General features: G+C 40.0%; 1 protein-coding gene across 2 annotated transcripts in view; it reads left to right on the forward strand.

The window, feature by feature from the left end:
• The window catches only part of chn1 (chimerin 1), a 113341-nt gene that overhangs the window by 76711 nt on the left and 14707 nt on the right, over window positions 1-21923 (forward strand). For both annotated transcript variants that reach the window (XM_073047182.1, XM_073047183.1), the window contains exons 8-9: window positions 9951-10028; window positions 11719-11803. In XM_073047182.1, the coding sequence (XP_072903283.1) occupies window positions 9951-10028; window positions 11719-11803 (163 nt within the window). The remainder of the gene's footprint in view (window positions 1-9950; window positions 10029-11718; window positions 11804-21923) is intronic.

A 21923-nucleotide genomic window follows, 5' to 3' on the forward strand; every position in this document is an offset into this window, starting at 1 on the left:
CAAAGGAGAAATTGTTAAGGGTGAGGACTAATTCCGCAAGGCAGAGAAGAGTGGTGGTAGAGGGTGACTGGCTGGGTCTGGAATCCAGGAAGAAACGGAGAGCTTGGAGACCTTCCTGGTGGGGGATAGAGGTATATAGGGACTGGACGTCCATGGTGAAAATGAGGCAGTGGGGGCCAGGGAACTTGAAATCTTTGAAGAGATGTAAAGCAGGGGAAGTATCACGGACATATGTGGGAAAGGATTGAACAAGGGGAGATAAAACAGAGTCGAGATAGGCAGAAATGAGTTCAGTGAGGCAGGAGCAAGCAGAGACAGTGGGTCTGCCTGGACAGACAGGTTTGTGAATCTTAGGTAGGAGGTAGAAACGGGAAGTGCGGAGTGTGGGAACTATAAATTTGGTGGCCGTGGATGGGAGATCTCCGGAGCTGATGAGATCGGAAATGGTTTGGGAGACAATGGACTGGTGCTCCCTAATGGGGTCATGGTCCAGGGGTAGATAAGAGGAGGTGTCAGCGAGTTGTCGTCGTGCCTCGGCTATGTACAGGTCGGTGCGCCAGACGACAACAGCACTCCCCTTATCAGCGGGTTTGATGGTAAGGTTGGGATTGTTGCAGAGGGAATGGAGAGCAGAGTGTTCAGAGGGGGTAAGGTTGGAATTGGACCAAGGGGTGGTGAAGTCGAGACAGTTAATGTCCTGACGGCAATTAAAGATAAACAGATCGAGGGCGGGTAGATGTCCTGGGCAGGGAGTCCATGAGGAGGAGGAGGGTTGGAGACGGGAGAATGGGTCATCAGTGAGGGTGGGAGAGTCCCTACCGAAGAAGTGGGCTCGAAGATGGAGCCAGTGGAAGAAGAGCTCCACGTCCTGGCGCACGCGGAACTCACTGAGGTGAGGGCGAAGGGGGACAAAGGTGAGGCCTTTACTAAGGACAGAGCACTCAGCCTCAGAGAGAGGAAGATCGGAGGGGATGGTGAAGACCTGGCAGGGTTGAGAGCTCTGGTCCAAAGGGGGTGGGAGGCTGGTGGAGTCAGCAGGGAAGGGGTGGGGGTGAGGGCCCGGGAACCGGTGATTGAACCTCAGGCTCAGAAAGATCAGATGGCAGCGTGGTGGTGGGGGAAGGGGAGATGCCAGCGTGTGGAGGTCCAGCTCCAACACCAACACGCGTGAATCTCGGATCGCGCTGAAGAAGGAAAGTATCAACTTCTGTTTTAAATATACCCACAGACTTGGCCTCTGCTGCAGTCTGTTGCAGAGCATTCCAGAGCTTCACTGCTCTCTGGCTAAAAAAATTCTTCCTTACCTCTGTTCTAAAAGGAAACCCCTCAATTTTGAGGCCATACTCTCTAGTTCTGGAAATCCCCACCGGAGAAAGCATCCTCTCCACATCCACCTAATCTAGTCCTTTCAACATTCGGTAGATTTCAATGTGATTTCCCCCCTCCCCTCCACATTCTTCTAAATTCTAGTAAGTACAGGCCCAAAGCTGCCAAACGCTTCTCATATGTTAACCCCTTCATTCCTGGAATCATCCTCATGAACCTTTACTGGACTCTCTTCAATGACAACACATCTTTCTGAAATATGGGGCCCAAAACTGTTGACAATACTCCCAAGTGCAGCCTGACTAGTGTCTCATAAAGACTCAGCATCATCTCCTTGCTTTTATATTCTATTCCTCTTGAAATAAATGCCAACATTGCATTTGCCTTCTTTACCACAGACACAACCTGTAAATTAACCTTCTGGGAGTCTTGTACAAGGACTATTAAGTCCCTCTGCACCTCTGATGTTTGAATTTTCTCCTTTCTTCATCAGTTATTCGCAGGGCTGCTGCCCAGTGGGCCACCTCCTGTTGGGCTTTATCACAGTTACCTCTCAGTCTGCCCAGGTCCCTGACTAATTCATTCTTGTATTCTAATTGTTCTGCCTGTTTTCCACCCATGTCTCTCTCTCTGTAACTGTTCTAGCTGTTTCTTCAATCTATATAGCTCTACTTGTACACTGTCTCGCTTGCATTCTGTAGCATTGTTTATACACAATGTGATTATGGGTACTTTGTTCTCTCTGTCAATTATACATGACATAGAACAATGGTGCTTTATCTCCCTTCCTCTGCCAATGTTCCTCTGGGTTCCATTACTGCCGATGTTCCTCCAGGCTCCAGATCTTAACCCACCCAGCTTTGTCCATTCCCTGTTCAACCTTCTCAAGTTGGAGTATATACTGTGTGAGTTCTCCCCTTCTGTCTCAGCAATTGATTCTCAGGTTTTCCCACACACAGGCAGTATACAAACAATTCCTCAAACGAGTATATATGTACCCTCTAGCATCCTGAACAGTATCTCGCACACTACCCTAGTGTTCTCAGTAGCCACACAGCATTTAATCCGTTACCCACTGAATGACTATACAAGTACCTTTTGGTGCACTAAATGGTCAATGACCATTCGGGCTGCCAGAGGGTGCTTGTATAGTCACTCAGTGGACAACAGACACACACCATACTTTTATCTTGTATATTTACCAGTCGGCTCTCCTCCATGTCCTTTGATGCTCTGTGATCCAGTGATTGTTGACCTAAACAGATCCACGTATGAGTGCTACTCTTTTTAAAAAAAACTCAACTCCTTTAGACTGCTGAAGTCGCTTGTCACATGGTAGGTAGTGAATGTATCCTGGACATGCCTCCAAATGTTGTGACTAATCAAAGTGACCAGAGAGACACAGAAGCTGGCAATATAAAAGTCTTTATTCAGCACAACTAGCAGGCATCATTCTGGAGACACTCTCAGTAGAGGCTCACAAACCCAAAGGTACATCACATTTTAATACCCTAAGATCAATGGTAACAGTAGATGATTCAATACAGTTTCAATATTCAATGACATTGTTTACTTCAATACTTTGGGTTGACAAATAGTTCCTTTGAGATGCATAGTTGAAACACATTGTAATTGATAAGACATCTCTGAAATCCAAAAACCTTTAGGTGAAACTAATTAACACAAATATTTAAAACCTTACAACAGAGAGCAAAACAACCAAAATTAATGTTGTCAGCATACTTCTGAGTACACAGTATGGTAAGTATACAAAACCTATTGATTGCCTATACCCGTGACCATGTTTGATATGCTAAATGACCACATCTGTCTGGACTATCAGCATGCACTCAAATCACAATGGTGCAAGTAACTTAACCATGTTGTCTGGTTTGATGCAAACCAATTAACACAACCCCATTTTCTTAATGTTTGGCTCTTGGACATGCAATCTCTTAGCCTGTGGAGCAGTCTGTGCTTTTAACTTCAATTTACTGCTTGTAATTTACAAAATAAAACTGAAGGCTAATTTCAAGCTTCCTGAACTTATTTACATTTACAATAAGAACTGAAACCTTGTTCTTGTTTGAATTAATATCTGCTATATTCACATAACTCCAGAATACTCCATAATACACACCATCCTGACTAAGAAATACAACACCAAACCTCTGCTCGGTTTAAAATTGGAACTCACAGCACAACAAAAATGTGGCAGTAAAGTACCTTTAGCAGAAGGACTTCAACTGTTCAAGAAAGAAATTCTCAAGGTCTATTAGATATGGACAATAAATGCTGGTCTTGCAGGCAAGATTCAGATCCCAATAATGAATATAAAAAATAGCTATTCACTTTCCAAGTCTTAATACGTTTTATTATTCATTCACATAGAATTTTTCATTTATTATGCTGAAGAAATTGGGGCTAGCTAGTTTAGTATCAGGATCACAGGCCAACCATTTAGAAACCACAATGGGGTATAAATCCTGTATTCCTAAAGGTCTTAGATATTCTTTGGGTTTCTTCAAGACTGATAGATGATTGTACAGTAAGGGGCTCAGGATATAGGATCATGTAATAAATTAGATGTTGGACAAAAGTACCATTCTTTTAATATTAGAGAGACAGAAGTTCATATTTCTTTGATTTTTATCAGAAACCCTTTCCATTTAGTTAATTTGTTCAATGATATAGCATAACAATGTGGCCTCTGAAGCTTGTTGCATCATTTAATAAGATTTCAACCTCAACTTTTCTTTATAAGTACAGGGTAGATGGGTATGTAGTTTTTATTTGTAAAAGCATGTGATTTGAAAAATGAAATTACTTAAAGGAAAGTTTATGTTCCTTTCAAGTATCTAAATGTAAATGAATCATCCACTTAGTTTTCACAGATACAGTGATGAAGTGTTTTATGATTGAAATAAGAGGTCCTTACACATTTGGATTTGCTCCATTTCCAGTGTCATTTCTGGGAAAAAATGATTAATGTGCCTCTAACACATGTCACTTTCAACCCACTCACCATTTGCTCAGGATTTGCTTTTATGTTTTATTTTCTTTTACTCCCATCTTGTTCCAGTACTTTAATTCTTATAGCAGTATCTGTGACAAAGTGTATACAAGGGTGAAATTTATGGTCCCTTGTCCAGAAGAAACTATGACAGAGAACTATGAAGGGGAATAGGGAACTCATCCAAGCTACCAAATGTAGGTGGTTATGTCAGATTTTGAACTTTATGCTGTCCTCTTTTAAATGAGTAGGTCAGGTTCTAATGGAATTATTGGGGGCACTTTTATTTTATTGTATTTTTATTTATTTTCAAGATACAGCGCAGTAATAGGCTCTCTGGTCCAACAAGCCAGTGGTGCCCAATAACACCCATTTGACCAATTAATTTTTTAACACATCTTTGGGATGTGGGAGGAAACCGGATCATCTAGAGGAAACTCACACGGTCATGGGGTGTACACAGACAGAGGCAAGAATTGAACCTGAATCATTGGCTTTTCAACAGTATTAGGCAAAGAGCAATACTACCATACCACCCAAAACTTGAGCAATGGTTTTATACTAGATCAAGATAGAAGAGTTAATGTGTTAATGGCCAGGTCATTTTGGTTATAACATCTGCCTGAAGCAATCAGTGCCCTGTCATTAAAATCATTTTGGTTATCCCTGCTTGCATTCCACCTTAGCACCTTGACTTGAAATGAAAATACATTTACTAGGCTTAATTATTATTCATTTTTCTTCTGTTAGTCCTAAGTTGAATGTCATAATTGTGATTAATAAAATGATTGGTTTCACTATACAAAAACTGTGGTCAAATTATAAACACAAAGTACACTGCAGATGTTGTGGTCAAAGCAACACGTACAAAATAAATTCCTCCAGCTTGTTTGTACGTGTGGTCAAATTATGCAGTTTGCTTGCATGTTGGTGTTGGCGTGCAAGCTTATTAATACTGGCAATATGCAATGGGTATCTTAAAATCTTATCTTTCATATAATTGTTTACAGATTCTGTGATTGATTTAGTATAATGTGAACAATTTTGACACATTGCATATTTAAAAGACCAGTTATATAATTGTTTCTTCCAATACATTGAAACATACTGTCTGTGTGCAGTAATAAAACTTATAATAATTTTGAAGAACTGTATTAAATCATCACTCAACCATTTCTCAGGAAAAAGAACTCAGTAATTTCATCCTTTCCTGATATGTATATACCACATTACTGACATCACCCTTGGAAAATTTTGTACTCCCTCTACTGTCTTTGCGTCATTTTTGTAATTAGGCAAATACAGAAACTTCTCAAGCAGGCCTCTAAACATTTTCTAGCCATAGTAATGAGACATTCATTTTCAATTAATCCTCTGCACCACCAATGTTACAAACAGAACCTCAGATCACAGACTTGCTACCTGACAATAACTCAAGAGTCCTCGATACAGACTCAACTGATCTTCAGAGAAAGGTATGCTGCCCCACCAGAACCATTTAAGCAGATCATCAGTATGCAAGTAATGCTTTCATTATGAACTAATTTCGAGAACTTCTACAGCTGATCCATGTTGTGTTTCCAGGTGGTGCATCTTATGGTATATTTCTTCTGTATCAGGAACCAGTGCTTAAAAGCCACCTGGGAAACTAAAATATGGGAGCAGAGGCAATACCAGTAAGCAGTTCTTTACATAAAAAAATCCCTTTCCTCCCCAGTACACAGAGAACCTTGTCATCCTTAGTCCTCACAACCATTGCCTGATTGCTATCCCACAGTCTAACCTTCTGGAAATTGATATCAAATAACCATTAGTATTTATAACGATACCAAAACTGCAACATAAGGCATCCAAAATTCAATCTCAATTTTCCTATTTGCTTTTCCTGAATGAAAATTGTCATTAAGCAAATTTAATAAGATATCCTGCCTGTTTTCCTTTTCTCATACTAAACCAGCATTGCCATTATCTACGTTGTGGGAAATTACTACAAACTTCCATTCTAAGGGTACCTTGATAATTAAAGGAAATGATCAAAGTTATTTCTGAGCTTGGAACAGAGAACTGAATCCATTTGGCTGGTTAACATGGACAAATGTGGCCGTGTGGTTGCTTGAGGTGAAAGCAAGCTGTCATAAGGAGGAGGGCAGCTGTCTTTCCCATGAAGCTAAAGTTAGTCACCTGAGACAGTATCTGTGGCTCTGCATGAGAACAAAGTTCAGGAGTGATTTGGTATTTTTCAAGCCGCCTTCAATACTATACTGTACTTCAAGACTTGTTCATCAACGATGCTTTTGAAATTGTAAGTTTCTCGTTCTGGATATTGTTATGTCTGCGGATCTAGCTATTACTGCTCATTGATTGAATGCTTAACACAAGTTACTTTGCTTTCCAGTATTCTCAACCTTATTCCTAATGCACTTAGCAGTTCTTACTCTAAATCCAGTGTTTAGTACTTCTCTCCTTAAACACTAGGGAAGCAAAAATACAGGAGCAGAGGCAATATCAATGAGCAATGCTGGATTGGGAGCTAGTCCCTCCCGTTGATGCTGCTCTCCAGTGTTCGCTCGGTAGAGGACAAGCTAAATTGCATTCATCTGCAGGCTTCTGTGGGCTTGTTCTTGCTGACAATATCCATGGACTCAGAGATGAGTTATATTAGATCTTTTTGTGATACAGTCCCATGTACTATATGTTTCTTGTGCTATGGGTATGACTGCTGGTACTGTGGCCTGAAGGAACATTGTTTCGCTTGGCCATATTCATGGGAATTCATGTATGGTTAAATGACAGCTAAGCTTGTACATGAACTTAAACCATTAGTAGTCCAACTGTGAAATCTGATACCAGTGGCTTTTACTCTTAGATCTAGCTCATTTATTCAAGGTGGTCTAGTTCGAAATAAATTTATTATCAAAGTATGTATATGTCACCATAGAGTATCCTGAGATTCATCTTCTTGCAGGTATTTACAGTAGAAAAAAGAAATACAGTAGAATCAATGAAGAACTACATACAAAGACTGACAAACAACCAATATGCAAAAGAAGACAAACTGCAAATACTAATTAATTGAGAAATAATAGATATGAGTTATAGAGTCCTTGAGGGTGAGTCCATAGGTTGTTGAATCAGCTAAGTGTTGAGGTGTTTGAAATTACTCACACTGTCAGGAGCATGATGGTTGAAGGGTAATAATTTCCTTTACCTGTGGGTGTGGGACCTAAGTTGATGGTAATTCCTGTATAAAGTGCACATGGTTCTAATCTCTGATGTTGTCATATCAAATGAAATTGCAGCTTCAAGAAAGTAACCCTCTTTTTTTCTTGAGGTAATGTCTTTAATGCTTAAGCACCTAAAATGGAAGACGAGCTTATGTATTTTTATATATGTGAGGAGAGTAGTTAGAAATCAGTGACGAATGAAAATACCTACAGTAAATGGGATAATCCTGAAAAAGCAAAAGCAGAGTACAGTGTGAAAAAGCCTTGGAAATCGACGTATCTTAATACCCATCATCACAGCTGTGACCTGCCCCTTGTCCTGATATCTAATCTTTATAGGGGTGAGAGTATGTGTGTAGACAGGCTCAGTTTTTTTCCAATGCCTTCCTAATATCCCTGGTGTGTGCAGTCTTCCCTTATAAGAAAAGAGCATGTGAGCCTGTGACAACATTGAGCTATTTTGAGAATTTTCTTCTTGCAGATGAATAGAGAAAGTATGTGATAGCTAAAGCCTGAGGTAAAGAGCAACATTTGGAGATTTAGATCTGTGAATAGAGTGAGCAGAAAATTAATTTTAGTGAGTGATTCTAGGAAGGTGAATAGAGGTGTTGAAAATATTTGTTTTTGCAAGCCATGCACTGAATGTGTGATAGAGTTAGGATTCTTGCTTTGACAACTCTGAGGCTGTCAAGCTATTCTTTCTGGTTTGAAAATTGTATCCTGGCAGTTAGCCTACAACCATTGACCTTTGTGCACTTTCAACCACCAGTGAAACTGTGCCTGTAAGACTTCATATGTCTCAGGGATTACAAAGTCTTTCAGGCAACAGCTCTCATCTCCATCCTCTTGTCAATTTTCAGAACCAGAGCCCTCAGTGCTGCATCAGAAAACTTGATTACTCATTACAAGCTTTTTGCTAATGCCATCCTTCAAGGATTTTAGTTGATTCGTCAGAAAGCAGCCATCAAGAGGTCCTGGCTTCTTTTAAATGGCACTAATAGCACTCTTTAACTTTCAGATTGGAAAAATGGAATAGTCCATATTCATTCCACTTTTTAAAATATTTTATATGGCTAGTTTATTGTCATGTTGCTTAACAAATGTTTTAAGACCTCATTAAAACAGATTATAAATAACTTCTGATAGTTGTAGATGTCATACAAATCAATGGCTTTCTAGAAATAAGAAAGCTAAGATCTTGCTCTTAACTCAATTTTAGTTATCAAGATGAAGCACTTCTGCAAAACTAATCCTATTTCTGGTGAAATAGTTTACAGTTTAAACCATTTAATATCTATCCAATTTGAATATATTCATAATTGTGAGAAAAGAAGCTAAATTATGGTTCATTTTATACTTTACTCCATGAAACAATGATGTAGAATATTAAAGATTTTTTATTTATAAAATAATGTTTTCAATATTTGTGTGAACAATTTTGTAATTCTCAACATTTCATAGGACTGAATAGGAAAATCTAATTGTGATTCATTTAAGATAGCAATATGGTGTTATATTTTAATGATGTATGAGTCATTCTTACTCATTACTTTCTTTCTGATAGTTGTTTTTTAATCTAATGTGATGAAAGCATCAGTCGTGGGAGCAGTGGATCAGTGCCAGTGATTTTTATTGGCTGGCTGATTTTTTAATATGACCTGACTAATACACTGTTGTTGCTGAAACCCAACCCCTCCCCCTCAAAATTCTCCCAGTCTCCCTCTTCCTCCAGCCCCCGGACTCCATGAGATTAATGTTGACAAGAGCTTAGTAACCACAAACTGGTTGACAGCAGGACTTAGAGCATTGTTAATTCAGGAAGCCATCAGAACAAATGTGCAGAGAATAATATCCTTAAATGGGTGCTAAATCTGACCCTCAGCTTGAAGATGAATTGTTAACTAGACCAAATGACTTGGGTGTTTTCATCTGACTAAAGAAGAATATTTTAAATTCTGTGCTTGTTCATTCAATGTATTTAATTTTTCCAAAGAAAATATCTGATGTAATCTGTCGTAAGGTGAAATAGTGACAGCTTGGCTACTTTGTACTGCTTTTTGAAGACATAGTTTATCACATGCAGAACGTTATTTGTAACTTATCATTCTGTGGATCACATCATTTTTTGGTGTAGCTAGATAAAATCTATCATCAAATTTTCATTCAAGGAAATAATTAATCCAGGTTGTCCCAAGCGATTGCACCATACAACAAAAATGCCATCCAAGCAATCTTGTTCTGGTACAATAGCTTATAAATTCCAAATTTGTGAACCTAAGCAAGAGAACCATCGTGAAGTTTTAGGAGCAGCACTAGGAATAAGAATGAGACCCAAAAAAATATTCTCAACTCTGTGGCAACCCCTAAAACAGTTTGCTTATTCACAGCTGTCTTCACTCGTTCGAAGAGCCACACTTAAGGAAAGTGAACGAATTCCCAAATATGAAAAAGTACATAATTTTAAGGTAAGGATGTGAACTTAATATTACTTAAACAGGTATGTAAATTTGATAATTTACTTATTGATGATGATATTCAAGAAGTGTTTGTATTGTAAAGTTATCAATAATTTAAATTTAATTTTTTTCTCTATTCCAACTGAACAATTATCAAAATGAATTAATTTATTGAAACATTCAAATTGAAATATGCTTGTTAAAATTACAAAATAATTCTGTACTGCATGTTACATAATGCTGGCTCTGGCAATTTTGCCTGATATTTTTAAATTTGCTATCCATGCATTTAAACATTGAAGAAGATGCACTGAGCCATCTTCTCTCAATCAGATTGAAGGAAATGCATAATTTTAACAGTAAAATCTTCATACTGGCAGTTATTTGGAAGTGTTGCATCTTCATTTAATACAACAGATCAGTTCTTTAAACATAGCCTAATAAGATATTGTCGAATATTTGTTGCACATAATTTGCCTCGAGTATATGTTCAGATGTCTTAATTATTACAAGCACCTGGGCTATATTTTTGTTTTTAATGTTAATGAGGTGATGGGGATAAAAGATAGCACCACCACAAAGGATTATTCACAATTGTAAAGTCTGTTATTTCTAATGTTTTTACTGGACTTTTGATAATTAGAAAATAATTCCCACAGAGATGTTTCCATGGCAGTTTAATAATTTGCTAATAGACTGCATAGGCTCATGAGATAATTGTACTATAATTCTAGTTTTTTCCATGTAATAATGAAAAAGTCTAAAACATATTTGCCCTTAAGCAATGATCTTTTAAGTCTCTTTCTAAATATTTATGATTATTAAAAAGTTCCAGTTGTGTGGGGCCGTTAAAGTGGCAAATATGTCCTAAAGGACTTACTGACTTTAATTATTAGAAAACTTTTGTAAGAGGAGTTAATTCTAAGCATTGGTTAAACTTGAATTTTTGTTGTCACTTGTTTTTCTGCTGTTTAATTGAATCAGAGAACAGAATAAATGCTGCTTTGATCAGAATCTGATGGAACATTGTTACCTTATTTAATATTATGCATGTTGTTTGATCTGGCATTTATGTACAATCACAGCATCTCTGCTTCTTCTCAGCAATACCAAAAAAAAATTTTGATTATCTATTTGTCTCTCGCAATAGTTGCAGATCTCTGGTTTGGTTTTGTATATGTTCAGACTTGAAAATGAAAGCTTCAACCATAAATAAGTTCAGATATATTTGTTTTAATATGTTCTAGGATTTACTTAATGCACCTGTGATTTAAAAAATACCTTTGTAATAAGTTCATTTTCTAGAAATGGCTATCAATAAAATATTACTGTTCTTTTGAATCTAAAAATGCTAATATTGATTGCAGTAATGTAACTGATAGTTGCCATGGTAATGTACCTTTTATGTGTAGCCAATATATTATATAAAAATGCTTGGTGGTTATGGAATTTTGCATTTTAATGTTTTAATTACTCAAAAGACTGTCAAGTATTGTAAGAATAAAAACTGTATTAAGAGCACCCGAGTCTCAATCACAATTTCTCGACTTTTGAGTGTTAATGGTTTTCGCTCTTAAGTGGCCATTATTTTAAGATTTCTCTTCAACTTTGAACAGTTCTGAATCTTAATCAAATAATTAATCTCAAGAATTCTTGGTGCTGTCCCATACTGTTTTTTTCTTACTATTGCTTTTTACAGGTTCACACATTCCGAGGGCCTCACTGGTGTGAATACTGTGCCAATTTTATGTGGGGCTTGATTGCTCAGGGTGTGAAATGTGCAGGTAATTTTGTCTTTAAAATGTGATTTTAATTTTATTTTTTGAATTGAAAATCATCTATTCCAAATATGTTTACAGATGTTTCATCATAAATTGGCATGTTTAACCATCAGATTTCTAAGCAATTTCCTAAAATTGCATGTTTTTCTCTGAAACCCTAGTATCAAATGAATAAAGCCAGCAATTGCCCTGTTTTAGAAGGGAAATGTAACTTTCACATTGGAAGTTCATAATGCACTCATTCTGCACATTAATGCTGTATGTGACTCCAGTTTCTGTTTCTTAGCAAAAGAATTTAAAATGTAACTAGCATGTTATGTTGCTTAACACAAGACCTGATTGATAGTCATTGCACAGACAGCCCAACATAGCAACTCCTGTACATAAAGAAAATACAGAACTGACTGCACTCTTGTGTCTCTGAAAAAGCAAACACAAAAATACAAATTAACTATTATTTTCATAAAGGGTCAATAAGAACATAAAATATAAACATGACAGCATAGGACCATGGCATTGTTCTGAACTAATGATTCCTCATTAAACTAATTGCTTTTGCCTCCACATGATCCATACCTTTCCATTCCCTTACATGTTCAAGCACCTCTTAAAAACCTCTATCATACTTGCCACCACCACAACCACACCTGGCAGCGTATTCCACTTGCCCCACACATTTCCTTTGAACTTAACCCCCTCTCATCTTAATTGCATACCTTCTAGTATCAGATATTTCAACCCTGGGAAAAGATAGTGACTGTCTCTGTCTATGCTTCATAACCGTAAAAACTTCTATCCGGTCTCCCCTCAACCTTCAAAACTCCAGATCTAGTATTGCACTCTTTCTAACTGGGACCTATTATATTGATTAAGGAAACTTGCCTGAGTACATTTGACAAGCTGTATCTCATCCAGCCCTTTTTATAGGACAGCATTCTCAGTTACCCTGAAAGTGGCCACGTAAACTCATAGGGTGGTTAAAAAAAGCATACAGTGTACTTGCTTTTATTAATCAAGGCACTGAGTTCAAGAGTCAGGAAGTTGTGTTGCAGTTTTACAGAACTCTAGTTATAATGTATCTGGGATATTCCAGTCATTTCTGGTTGCCCTATGTGGAAGCTTTGGAGAGGGTGCACAAGAGGGCATTTGCTATATGGAAAGGTTGGACAATCTAGGGTTGTTTTTTCTGATGGTGAGGTCTAATTTGCAGTATTGTGTGTAGTTCTGGTCACCTACATACAGAAGAGCTATTGATATCATTGAAAGAGTGCAGAGAAAATATACAAGGATGTTGCTAGGACTTGAGTACCTGAGTTATAGAGAAATGTGAATGGGTTAGGACTTAAGAGTGTAGGAGAATGAGGGGAGATTTGATAGAAGTATATAAAATTATGAGGGGTATAGTCAGGATAAATGCAAGCAAGCTTTTTCAACCAAGTTTGGGGAGACTAGAGCTAGAGGTCATAGATTAAAGGTGAAATGCTTAACAGAAGCATAAGGGAGAACTTCGTCGCTCAGAACGAATGGAACAAGCTGCCAGCGCAAGTGGTGGATGTGGGTTTGTTTTCAACATCCATCACTCGCTGCTTCCCATGGCTGTACCACCATGGCTTCAACTGGGTGAACCACACAGTCCCTCATTTAAATTTGGTATCTGGCCCAATGCTGCCACACACTTCCTCAAAAGCAGCTCGAAACCCCAACTTCACTGACAAATAATCATCATATGGATAATCACTAGCACTAGGCCCCCAGATCTCCAGTGCCTTGAATGGGGTCAATGGTAAATGCTTCAGATACCGGTTGTAAAACGAACGGTACAATAACGTGACCTGCGACCCAGTGTCAAGTATGGCTTTAACATAATTACCCTCTATTCGTAGCAACACATTGGAGTATGGTCCCACTAAGCCTTCAGGAATTGGGCCTTTCACTTTCAGGGGTTCTTTGGTACATTGCTGGGAACATGTTCCCCCAGAGACACCAGGCCGTTCCCTCACTGGGCCTCCTCTAAGTTTTCCCAACAACTCTCCCTGCTGAGGTACCCGAGGGCTCACTGTCCTTCTGGTGTGACACCTCTGTCAGCAGCCCTCCGCATTGTTCATCCCCTTGGGGAATCCGACCCCCCCCACTCAGTTCCATCTTATGGGGGGGGATTCACAACAGCTGATAACAGCCGACATATCTCCTTTCTCAATTCTGCCACAATCTCCTCTACCATTCCCCGGGGTAGGCTTTCGTGGTCATTTCACCGCAGGGGACCACTATTGAGGACTGTTCCCTGCTGACCAAGTCCTCCCACGCTTCCGCCACATTTTCCTCTTCCCGTACCTCTCTGATCAGCTCAACAAACGATGGGGGGGGTGCAATTAAGCTGCCTCTCTAGCCAAAAAATAAAAGCAGAAAGCTTCTCCCCTTCTCCTGATACATGTTCTGAAACCCCACCATGAGCTCCATTGGGCTTCCAGTCGGACCAAAAGCATTGTCTAGTGCTTGCAAGTAATTGACAGCTGTCACTACAGGACACTTTAACATGATGGCTGTCACAACATCAGCAGCCTGCCCATTCAAACTTTCAACCAATCTCTGTCGCTTTTCATCATCAGAGCACTGCCGCTCATCTAACAACTGAGAGGCCTGCTCCACCCAATTATCATACTCCTCCCCTTTAGGGGTGGGCGTTATTCCAGAGAATAGGCGGAGCCTGCCGTAGCTGGGACTTTGAATCCAATTTTTCCATTTATTCGCCAGAGAAGTAAGGGTGGATACTAACTCAGAATTCTCACTCTTCACCAGGGGACATGGACTAATTAGACATTCCAACTCCGACCACTCTTTCCCCTCACGCCTCAGAAACAAGAAAACCCTGTCTTTGAAATCACTGCCCCGAGCTACCGCTACCTCAGCGCTGGTCTGCATTACAATGAGAGCTGCGCCAGCCATTTTATCAAACCCCCGCTCACAATCACAACATTAACAGTACTTAACAGTAGAATTAACAATTCATCTGGAGTACAAATATCTGCCCCACTGGTTCATTGCTCAGGGTAATCACACAGCATCCAACAGAAACAATCCCGAACGTAGCCCACACAATTGTAACTCTTGCTTCGGCTAGTGACTTAATATAGGGGGTGATAACCCCCAGCCCGGCCAAACTTAAGAAATCTCATTTGGATGGATGCTGCGCGATGTGTTCCCTGGTACAAATCAGTACCCCGAAATAACAAACAGTACACAATATGCGATTAAACGATTAAGCTTTATAATTCTGACTTTGACTATGTGGTTAGTAGAGAAACGAAATAAAAGAAAAAAAAGGGCCCAATCTTATTAAACAGATTGCCCAAAGTTGGAGCTCACAGATAAGCCAGTTATTCACCATCGAACTCGTCCAATCGTCACTGCCCTTCGAACCTTTGCTCCAAGTCCACCCTGTCCAGTAGTCTACCACATCGCTCCATTCACGTCTTCTCTCCTCATCTCTCCCTGGCAAAAGGCCGCGAAAAAACTCCTTCCAGATTCACAAGACAGGAAAACAAAATCCTGATTGGCTAACATGCATCCACAGTCCTATTATCTCCTGCAATAACGCAAACATTGCTGCTACAGAGAAACCGTTACCTCAGCAGTGAACATTACAGAGAAGCCATTTCATTAGCCCTGGCAGTGAAACATTACAGAGAGGCCATTACAGCATGCTACATTAATAAAAAGGAAGGTGGTGATATTCATTTAGTTTTTTTAGTTAGCATTATTACATATTTTGATGTGTTTGTGATGCCAAATATTGTTCTTGTCATTGTAAATGAAACTTGATTCCAAAGACTAATTCAGAGCTTTCTATAACAAAGAAGATATCAGAAATTGAAAAGGTCAAAGTTTTATTTTCAAATCACTGTTTACAGTGTCTAACTAAATACTTCAACAAAGTCAGAAGCATCATTATTTTTGGGTTTATGGATTATAGTATTAAATTAACTCTTTGCACTTAGAGTAAAATAACCATTACACACTTTCTAACACTAAGCAAATTAGATCAAATAAGTGTTGAAATGTTTAATTTCTTTGGAACAGTGAACTTATCATTTATCTTCTTAATTGCTTTTTAATATACAAAAGCATTCAGATCCCTTTGAACATCAATGTTTAGCAAGCTTTCACCATTAAAAATACTCTGCATTTCAGTGTTTTTGCACCTAAATGGACAACTTCACGTTTTTCTACATTGTGCTCCATTTGTTCCATTGTTGTCCTTTTAGTTATTTTGTCTATATCTTTGCATCCTCGTCATTATCCACATTGCCATTTATTTTAACACACACATAATGCTGGAGGAACTCAACAGGTCAGCTAACATCTATAGAGGAGAGAAATGAACAGCCAGCATTTCAGGCCAACACCCTTCATCAGGACTGGAAAGACAGAGACCAGAAGCCAGAAAAAAAGGGTGGGAGTTGGGGGAAAGAGGGAGGAGGAGGAGAAGCACAAGCTCAGTCTAAGTGAGAGAGGAAGGTACATAGGAAGATTGGGGAGGAGAAAGGGAATGATATGAGAAGCTGGGAGATGATAGATGGAAGAGGCAAAGGACTGAAGGAGAAATATTCTGATAGAAGAAGACAGTAGACCATGGAATAAAAAGAAAGAGTTGGGGAACAAGAAGAAGGTTAAGGTGATAAGCAGATCTCATGGCAGTAGGGAGGGAAAAGAGAACAGCAAACGAGGCGGGGGTGTGGAGAACAAAGGTGTGGGGGATATGGACACAGAGAAGAGTTGTTGATGGAAATTAAGGAAATCAAAGTTCATGCCATCAAGTTGGAGACTACCAAAATGGAGTATGAAGAACTGCTTCTCTCTCCCCCCCCCCCCCCCCCAATCTGACTCCGGCCTCAATAAGGTAGTAGTCATGTCAGTGTGGGAATTGGAATTGGAATTAAAATGGCTGGCCATCAGGAGATCCTGGCTGTTATGGCGGATGGAGTGAAGGTGCTCGACAAAGCGATTTTCCCCAAACTGTGTCGTCTCACTGATGCAGAGTAGGCCTCACTGTGAGCAGTAGAGGGAAATCATCAATATAGATTGTGAACAAGTGATCACTAGTCACAAGCTGCAATTTGAGAAAGGTACATTTATTTCCCATCTGTTAGCCATTTCTCAGTCTACACAAGTTTTTACTATCCCATCCTCCCTCTTGCAATTCCATGTATTCTAAGGTTCACCAGCTCTCTGCTTTCTTAAGTTGGGCTCATATTTGCTATGTTCTGGTCTTCAGGAACTGTATTTGAATCTTGTAAGTTGATAACTAAGCATCCCTTATCTTTGTAACCACCACTTTCAGTACTCTATCAATCTTTGATGAATTCTAATATACTTCCAGTCATTAGGGATACTTACTGTTCTTTCTGCCAACTTTGTAAGTCTTTCCTTACATTCAAATTTCTCCTGTAGAATCTTCTTATTTGTTGGACAGTCATTCCTATTCTGTTTTTTAGCATGGAAGTCTGGCTTTCCTAAATCCTTGGAGAGATGTTAATTCCAAGGCAGCCTTATTTTAAAAATACAAGTCCCATGCAATGAAATTCCATGGTGTGCAACTGAACAGCACACACTGGAAGAATTGGTGAGGTTGGGGTGTGATTAGCATCACTAGAACATGAGATCTTTGGGAGTGGTTGAGGAGACTGGCTTCAGGTTTTTACTGGAGAGATTTGAGTGATAATTGCAGTGATGGTCCATGATTGGCTTATAGTGTGACATAGGAAGAACCCTGGGAACAAATACAGATGAGTTGATTTTTCATAGAAGAAACACTGATGTTAACATATTGCCTGATGTTTCAGTCCTATTACTCTTGTATAGATCTATCAACTGTACATTTTAAACAGAATTGAAGAATAAAAGGTATATTACAAAAATAAACCAGCATTGAACTACATAAAGTATTTTCTACACCTAGGTTGGTCACATGTCATCAGAAGTTGGCAATTTTAAGGCAGATTGGTCTCCTATTTCAACACGTACAAAGAAGCTGGATGAACTCAGCAGGTCAAGCAGCATCCGTTGAAACGAGCAGGCAACATTTTAGGCCGAGACCCTTCATCAGGACTGAAGAAGGAGGGGGCAGGGGCCCTATAAAGAAGGTGGGGGGAGGGTGGAAGGTGCCAGGTGAAAAACCAATCAGAGGAAAGATCAAGAGGTGGGAGAAGAGAAGCAGGGAGGAGATAGGGGGTTGATTGGTTTTTCACCTGGCACCTTCCACCCTTCCCCCACCTTCTTTATAGGGCCCCTGCCCCCTCCTTCTTCAGTCCTGACAAAGGGTCTCGGCCCAAAACGTTGATTGCTCGTTTCAACGGATGCTCCTTGACCTGCTGAGTTCATCCAACTTCTTTGGACATGTTGATTTGACCACAGCATCTGCAGTGTACTTTGTGTTTACTATGGGTCTCCTATTTCAGATTTTTAACATCTGAAATTCTCTCATCACCTGCACCAAGGCAATATTGTGCCAGTATCTTGGTGACGTTTAGTATAAGGTTGTCAATTCTGCTTTAAGGACTTAAGGACTCCTTATTTTCATTTTTAACTAGCTCATGCACCCAAAAAATTCAGCTCATTAGTTCTTGTCTGCTCTTCACGTGCTAAAAGAATGAAATGGTTTATCCCATCATATCTGCATCTGTGTTTTCTCCCTGAGTCACCATATCTAAACCCCAAATATTTATTTCCCCATATTGTTTAGCATTCTTTTTCGTGCAGATGTGTGTAATGCCCTGGTTAAGATTTTTACTGCTATGCAATAGGTATTTCATTTTAGCAGTTCTATAAGAGCTGACATGGATAATCCATACTTTTTTAGAGAAGAGGAGAGTGCAGGTGAGAATAAAGGATTGGGAAATGTCTGGTGTGAAAGTTCTAATGAGTCCTTCAGCGACTGATTTAAATTCTGAGCTCGTTTTGGCTATTACATCACTGGCTGATAAATGCACAAGTATATTTGCGGAGAGTCAAAGTTATTGTAGGCTGGGAGTGTTCTCTGGGGTCAAGCCCACACCCAATGGGGAAGACGAATATGAGGTTTAGGCTGAACAGACATCTCAGTTACTGGATGAATGGCAGTGCTCTGATACAATGAAAAACTGAGACTGGTAGAGAGCTTAAAGAGCCCAGTGGCTGATATAGTGAGGTTCCTCAAGGCAGAAAATCCATTAGCCACATCAGCGAATTACCTTTGCAAGCTCTGGAAGATGCTTTTGGCACTGCTGGAAGTGCAGCCAATCTTAGGATGAAGTTTAGGCAGGAGGGAAGTTGCCTACATTTTCAGGTTGGATAACCTGCTGCACTGTTTGTGCCACAAAGGGGGCATTCAACTGTCTGGGAGAAATTGCTTCAGGATGGAGCAAGTTGTGAAGGGTGCGCTGTCACACGATGTGATTGCTCTATGTATTTGAATGATCCGCAATATGTGCCCTCCTCCACCTTTTACGCAATGTAGGAGTGGGAGGCCTCCAGCAGCGCAAAGTCCTCAGTAGCAGCCTCTGCTAAAGCAACCCCTGATGCCACACAAGCGGGGGTTTTGCAGGATGCCGTGAAAGATCTGAGGGCTGAGCTGTTTTGGATGATATCAGCTGGTGGTGCCACCAAGCATGACAAGGCCAATAGGAAGCTGGACCCACTGGGCTGCTACTGAGCGGGGTCCCTTGACCAGTACTTTCTGTTACAACTGTGGAGAAGATGGACATTTCAAGCAGGAGTGTGAAGGAGAGGAAAATCTTCAAAAACGAAATCAGCAATTAATCAAACAGAGAAGTTGGGGTAAACTATGGAGGGACCCAGTAAAGGAATAGGCTGATATTTCAGAGAGAATATGTTCCTATCAGTGTATCAAGGGAAATACTAAAGTACAAAACTCTATTCCTGAAGTTTTAGTGGGGCCAATCTTTGTATCCATATGGATTGAAGGTGTTTATGCTAGAGCCATACTTGATACAGGTTCTCAAGTTAATTTGCTTTATAGATCCTTTTACAACTAGTATTTGACGCATTTACCATTGATGGTACTCGGTGCCCTTGAGATTCGGGGGCTTAGTGCTGATGAGTACCCATGCAATGGTTACTTGTTGAAGTTGGAGTTTTCAGAAGCATATGTTGGAGTAGCTGAGACTATTGACACACCAGTGTTGGTCTGCCCAGATCCAGTTGAAAAGGGTGGAGCTTCCATTCTTGTGGGGGCAAATACTGCTGTTGTGAGAAGGCTCGTGGGAGCATACAAGGAGAGAAATGGAGAGAACTTTTGAAAACCTTGTTCAATCATCCTGTGCTCAGAGCTGCTTTTGAGAAGGTACAAGTTCCTTCTAAGCAGGATGAGCAGAAATGAGGAACTGTGTGGTACACCCAGTCTAAACCTGTCATGTTATAGCTAGAATGACAGGAACCCCCAAATTTGTCGGAATGTCCGAGGAATGGAAAAGGAGATTAACTGAGAAGATGTTGGGACACGTTCTACTGACGAGCCTGATGTTGGTTGCTCCAGGAGTGCTTGCCTCGCCATTAGGGAGACCAAGGACACCCCTTTCCGAGAGAGATCAGCGGAGGTTGAAGATATTTGCTAGCACCTGCTTAAGCTAAAGGAAGTTAAGTTCAGTCATGGAGCAGGGGGGCCTGAGCCGCTGGATGACATGAGTGATAGATGGGGGAGGCACTCTTTAGTAGACAGGAAGAGTCATAAGGGATGGTTGAAGCTGGAAGAGCTGAAGATGGGATAAGGAGGTCTCACTGAGTCAGGAAACCCCCCCCCCCCCCAGACAGGCTGGCCTATGACGCACCGAGGAAACAGAGTGTTGCATCTATACCCCTAGTGAGATATGTCACTACTATTTTAAAATGGATTGGAGGTCCTAACATCATGAAATTCCTTTGAAAACTGTTATTAATGATAGGTTGATAAATTTCAAAGTCGTGAGGACGTGACTATTTTTGGTGGGGGGAGGGAGTGTAATATCCTGGTTAAGATTTTTACTGCTATGCTGTAGGTATTACATTTTAGCAGTTTTGTAAGAGCAGTGTATTCTGCTTTTAGTATGTTTGGCTCTGAGCTAAAGATATAGGGCTATGTTGTTCAACTTAGAAATGTTGTGTCAGCCAGTCAGGATGGTGGAATTGGGATGATGGAGGTTTTTGTGACGTACACTGGTGCGGGTCGAGGCTTTTTGGTGGGAGCTGGGAGAAGACATTAGGGAAGATGGCGGAGGATACCGTCCCTGTTGCACAAGGTGCTTTGTGCAGATGAATGGCTCCAAGGAGGAAGGAGCAATACTCCCGAGGGGGAGCCCATTTGTCCGAGATGGATTCAAGCTCCAACTTTATGTGCACATTTGGACTGGGTTAATACTGTAATGGTCCCTTTTTAATTTTTTCTTTTTCCTGTAACTGTTTGATAAAGCTGAAATTTGTAAATAAACTTTCTTTATAATTGTATGCAGTGTATGATCTATTATTTCTTGCTGACGGCTAATTGCATGGGAGCAGTATTTACACAGTTTTCGCACAGATTGGGGTTTGAGTTGTTGAGACATCCTAACTTTCCAGTTTTGGTGGGACCCAAATCAAACCAACCCTAGATATACGGAGATGAAGAAAGGTGGTTTTCTCACTTCTAAGTCCAGTGGCTATTAGCGAGGGGTTAACAAGCTAACCACTGTTAGCCCCAGAAGAAGGGGTTTGTTCCATGGGGATAACAGATAATACTTGAAAATATTTGCAGATTCTGCTTTATCATAGATTTTGGCAATGTTTGCATGTTCTCATCAATCACATGTTCTCTTTTAAGTCTTTTATTATTTTCTTAGAATTGATCGTCCTTTTTTTACTATCTTGCCTATCAGTTGAAACAGTCTATAACTGCTTACGTCATACTTATTTACATTCTGAAAGCCTCAGTCTGTTAGGAAAAGGGGGTTGAGAGAGATAATAAATCAGCCATATGAAATGGCAGACCGCACTCAAATGGGCAGAATGGCCTAATTCTGCCCTTATGTTTTATGGTCTGAAAGTAACAGCAAAGGCAGTAGGCACATGATCAAAGGGATGGGTACAAAACTACTGCATTTGTTCTGTTAGTGCCCAG

Source organism: Hemitrygon akajei, chromosome 5, assembly GCF_048418815.1.
Source record: "Hemitrygon akajei chromosome 5, sHemAka1.3, whole genome shotgun sequence".
Taxonomy (NCBI): Eukaryota; Metazoa; Chordata; class Chondrichthyes; order Myliobatiformes; family Dasyatidae; genus Hemitrygon; species Hemitrygon akajei.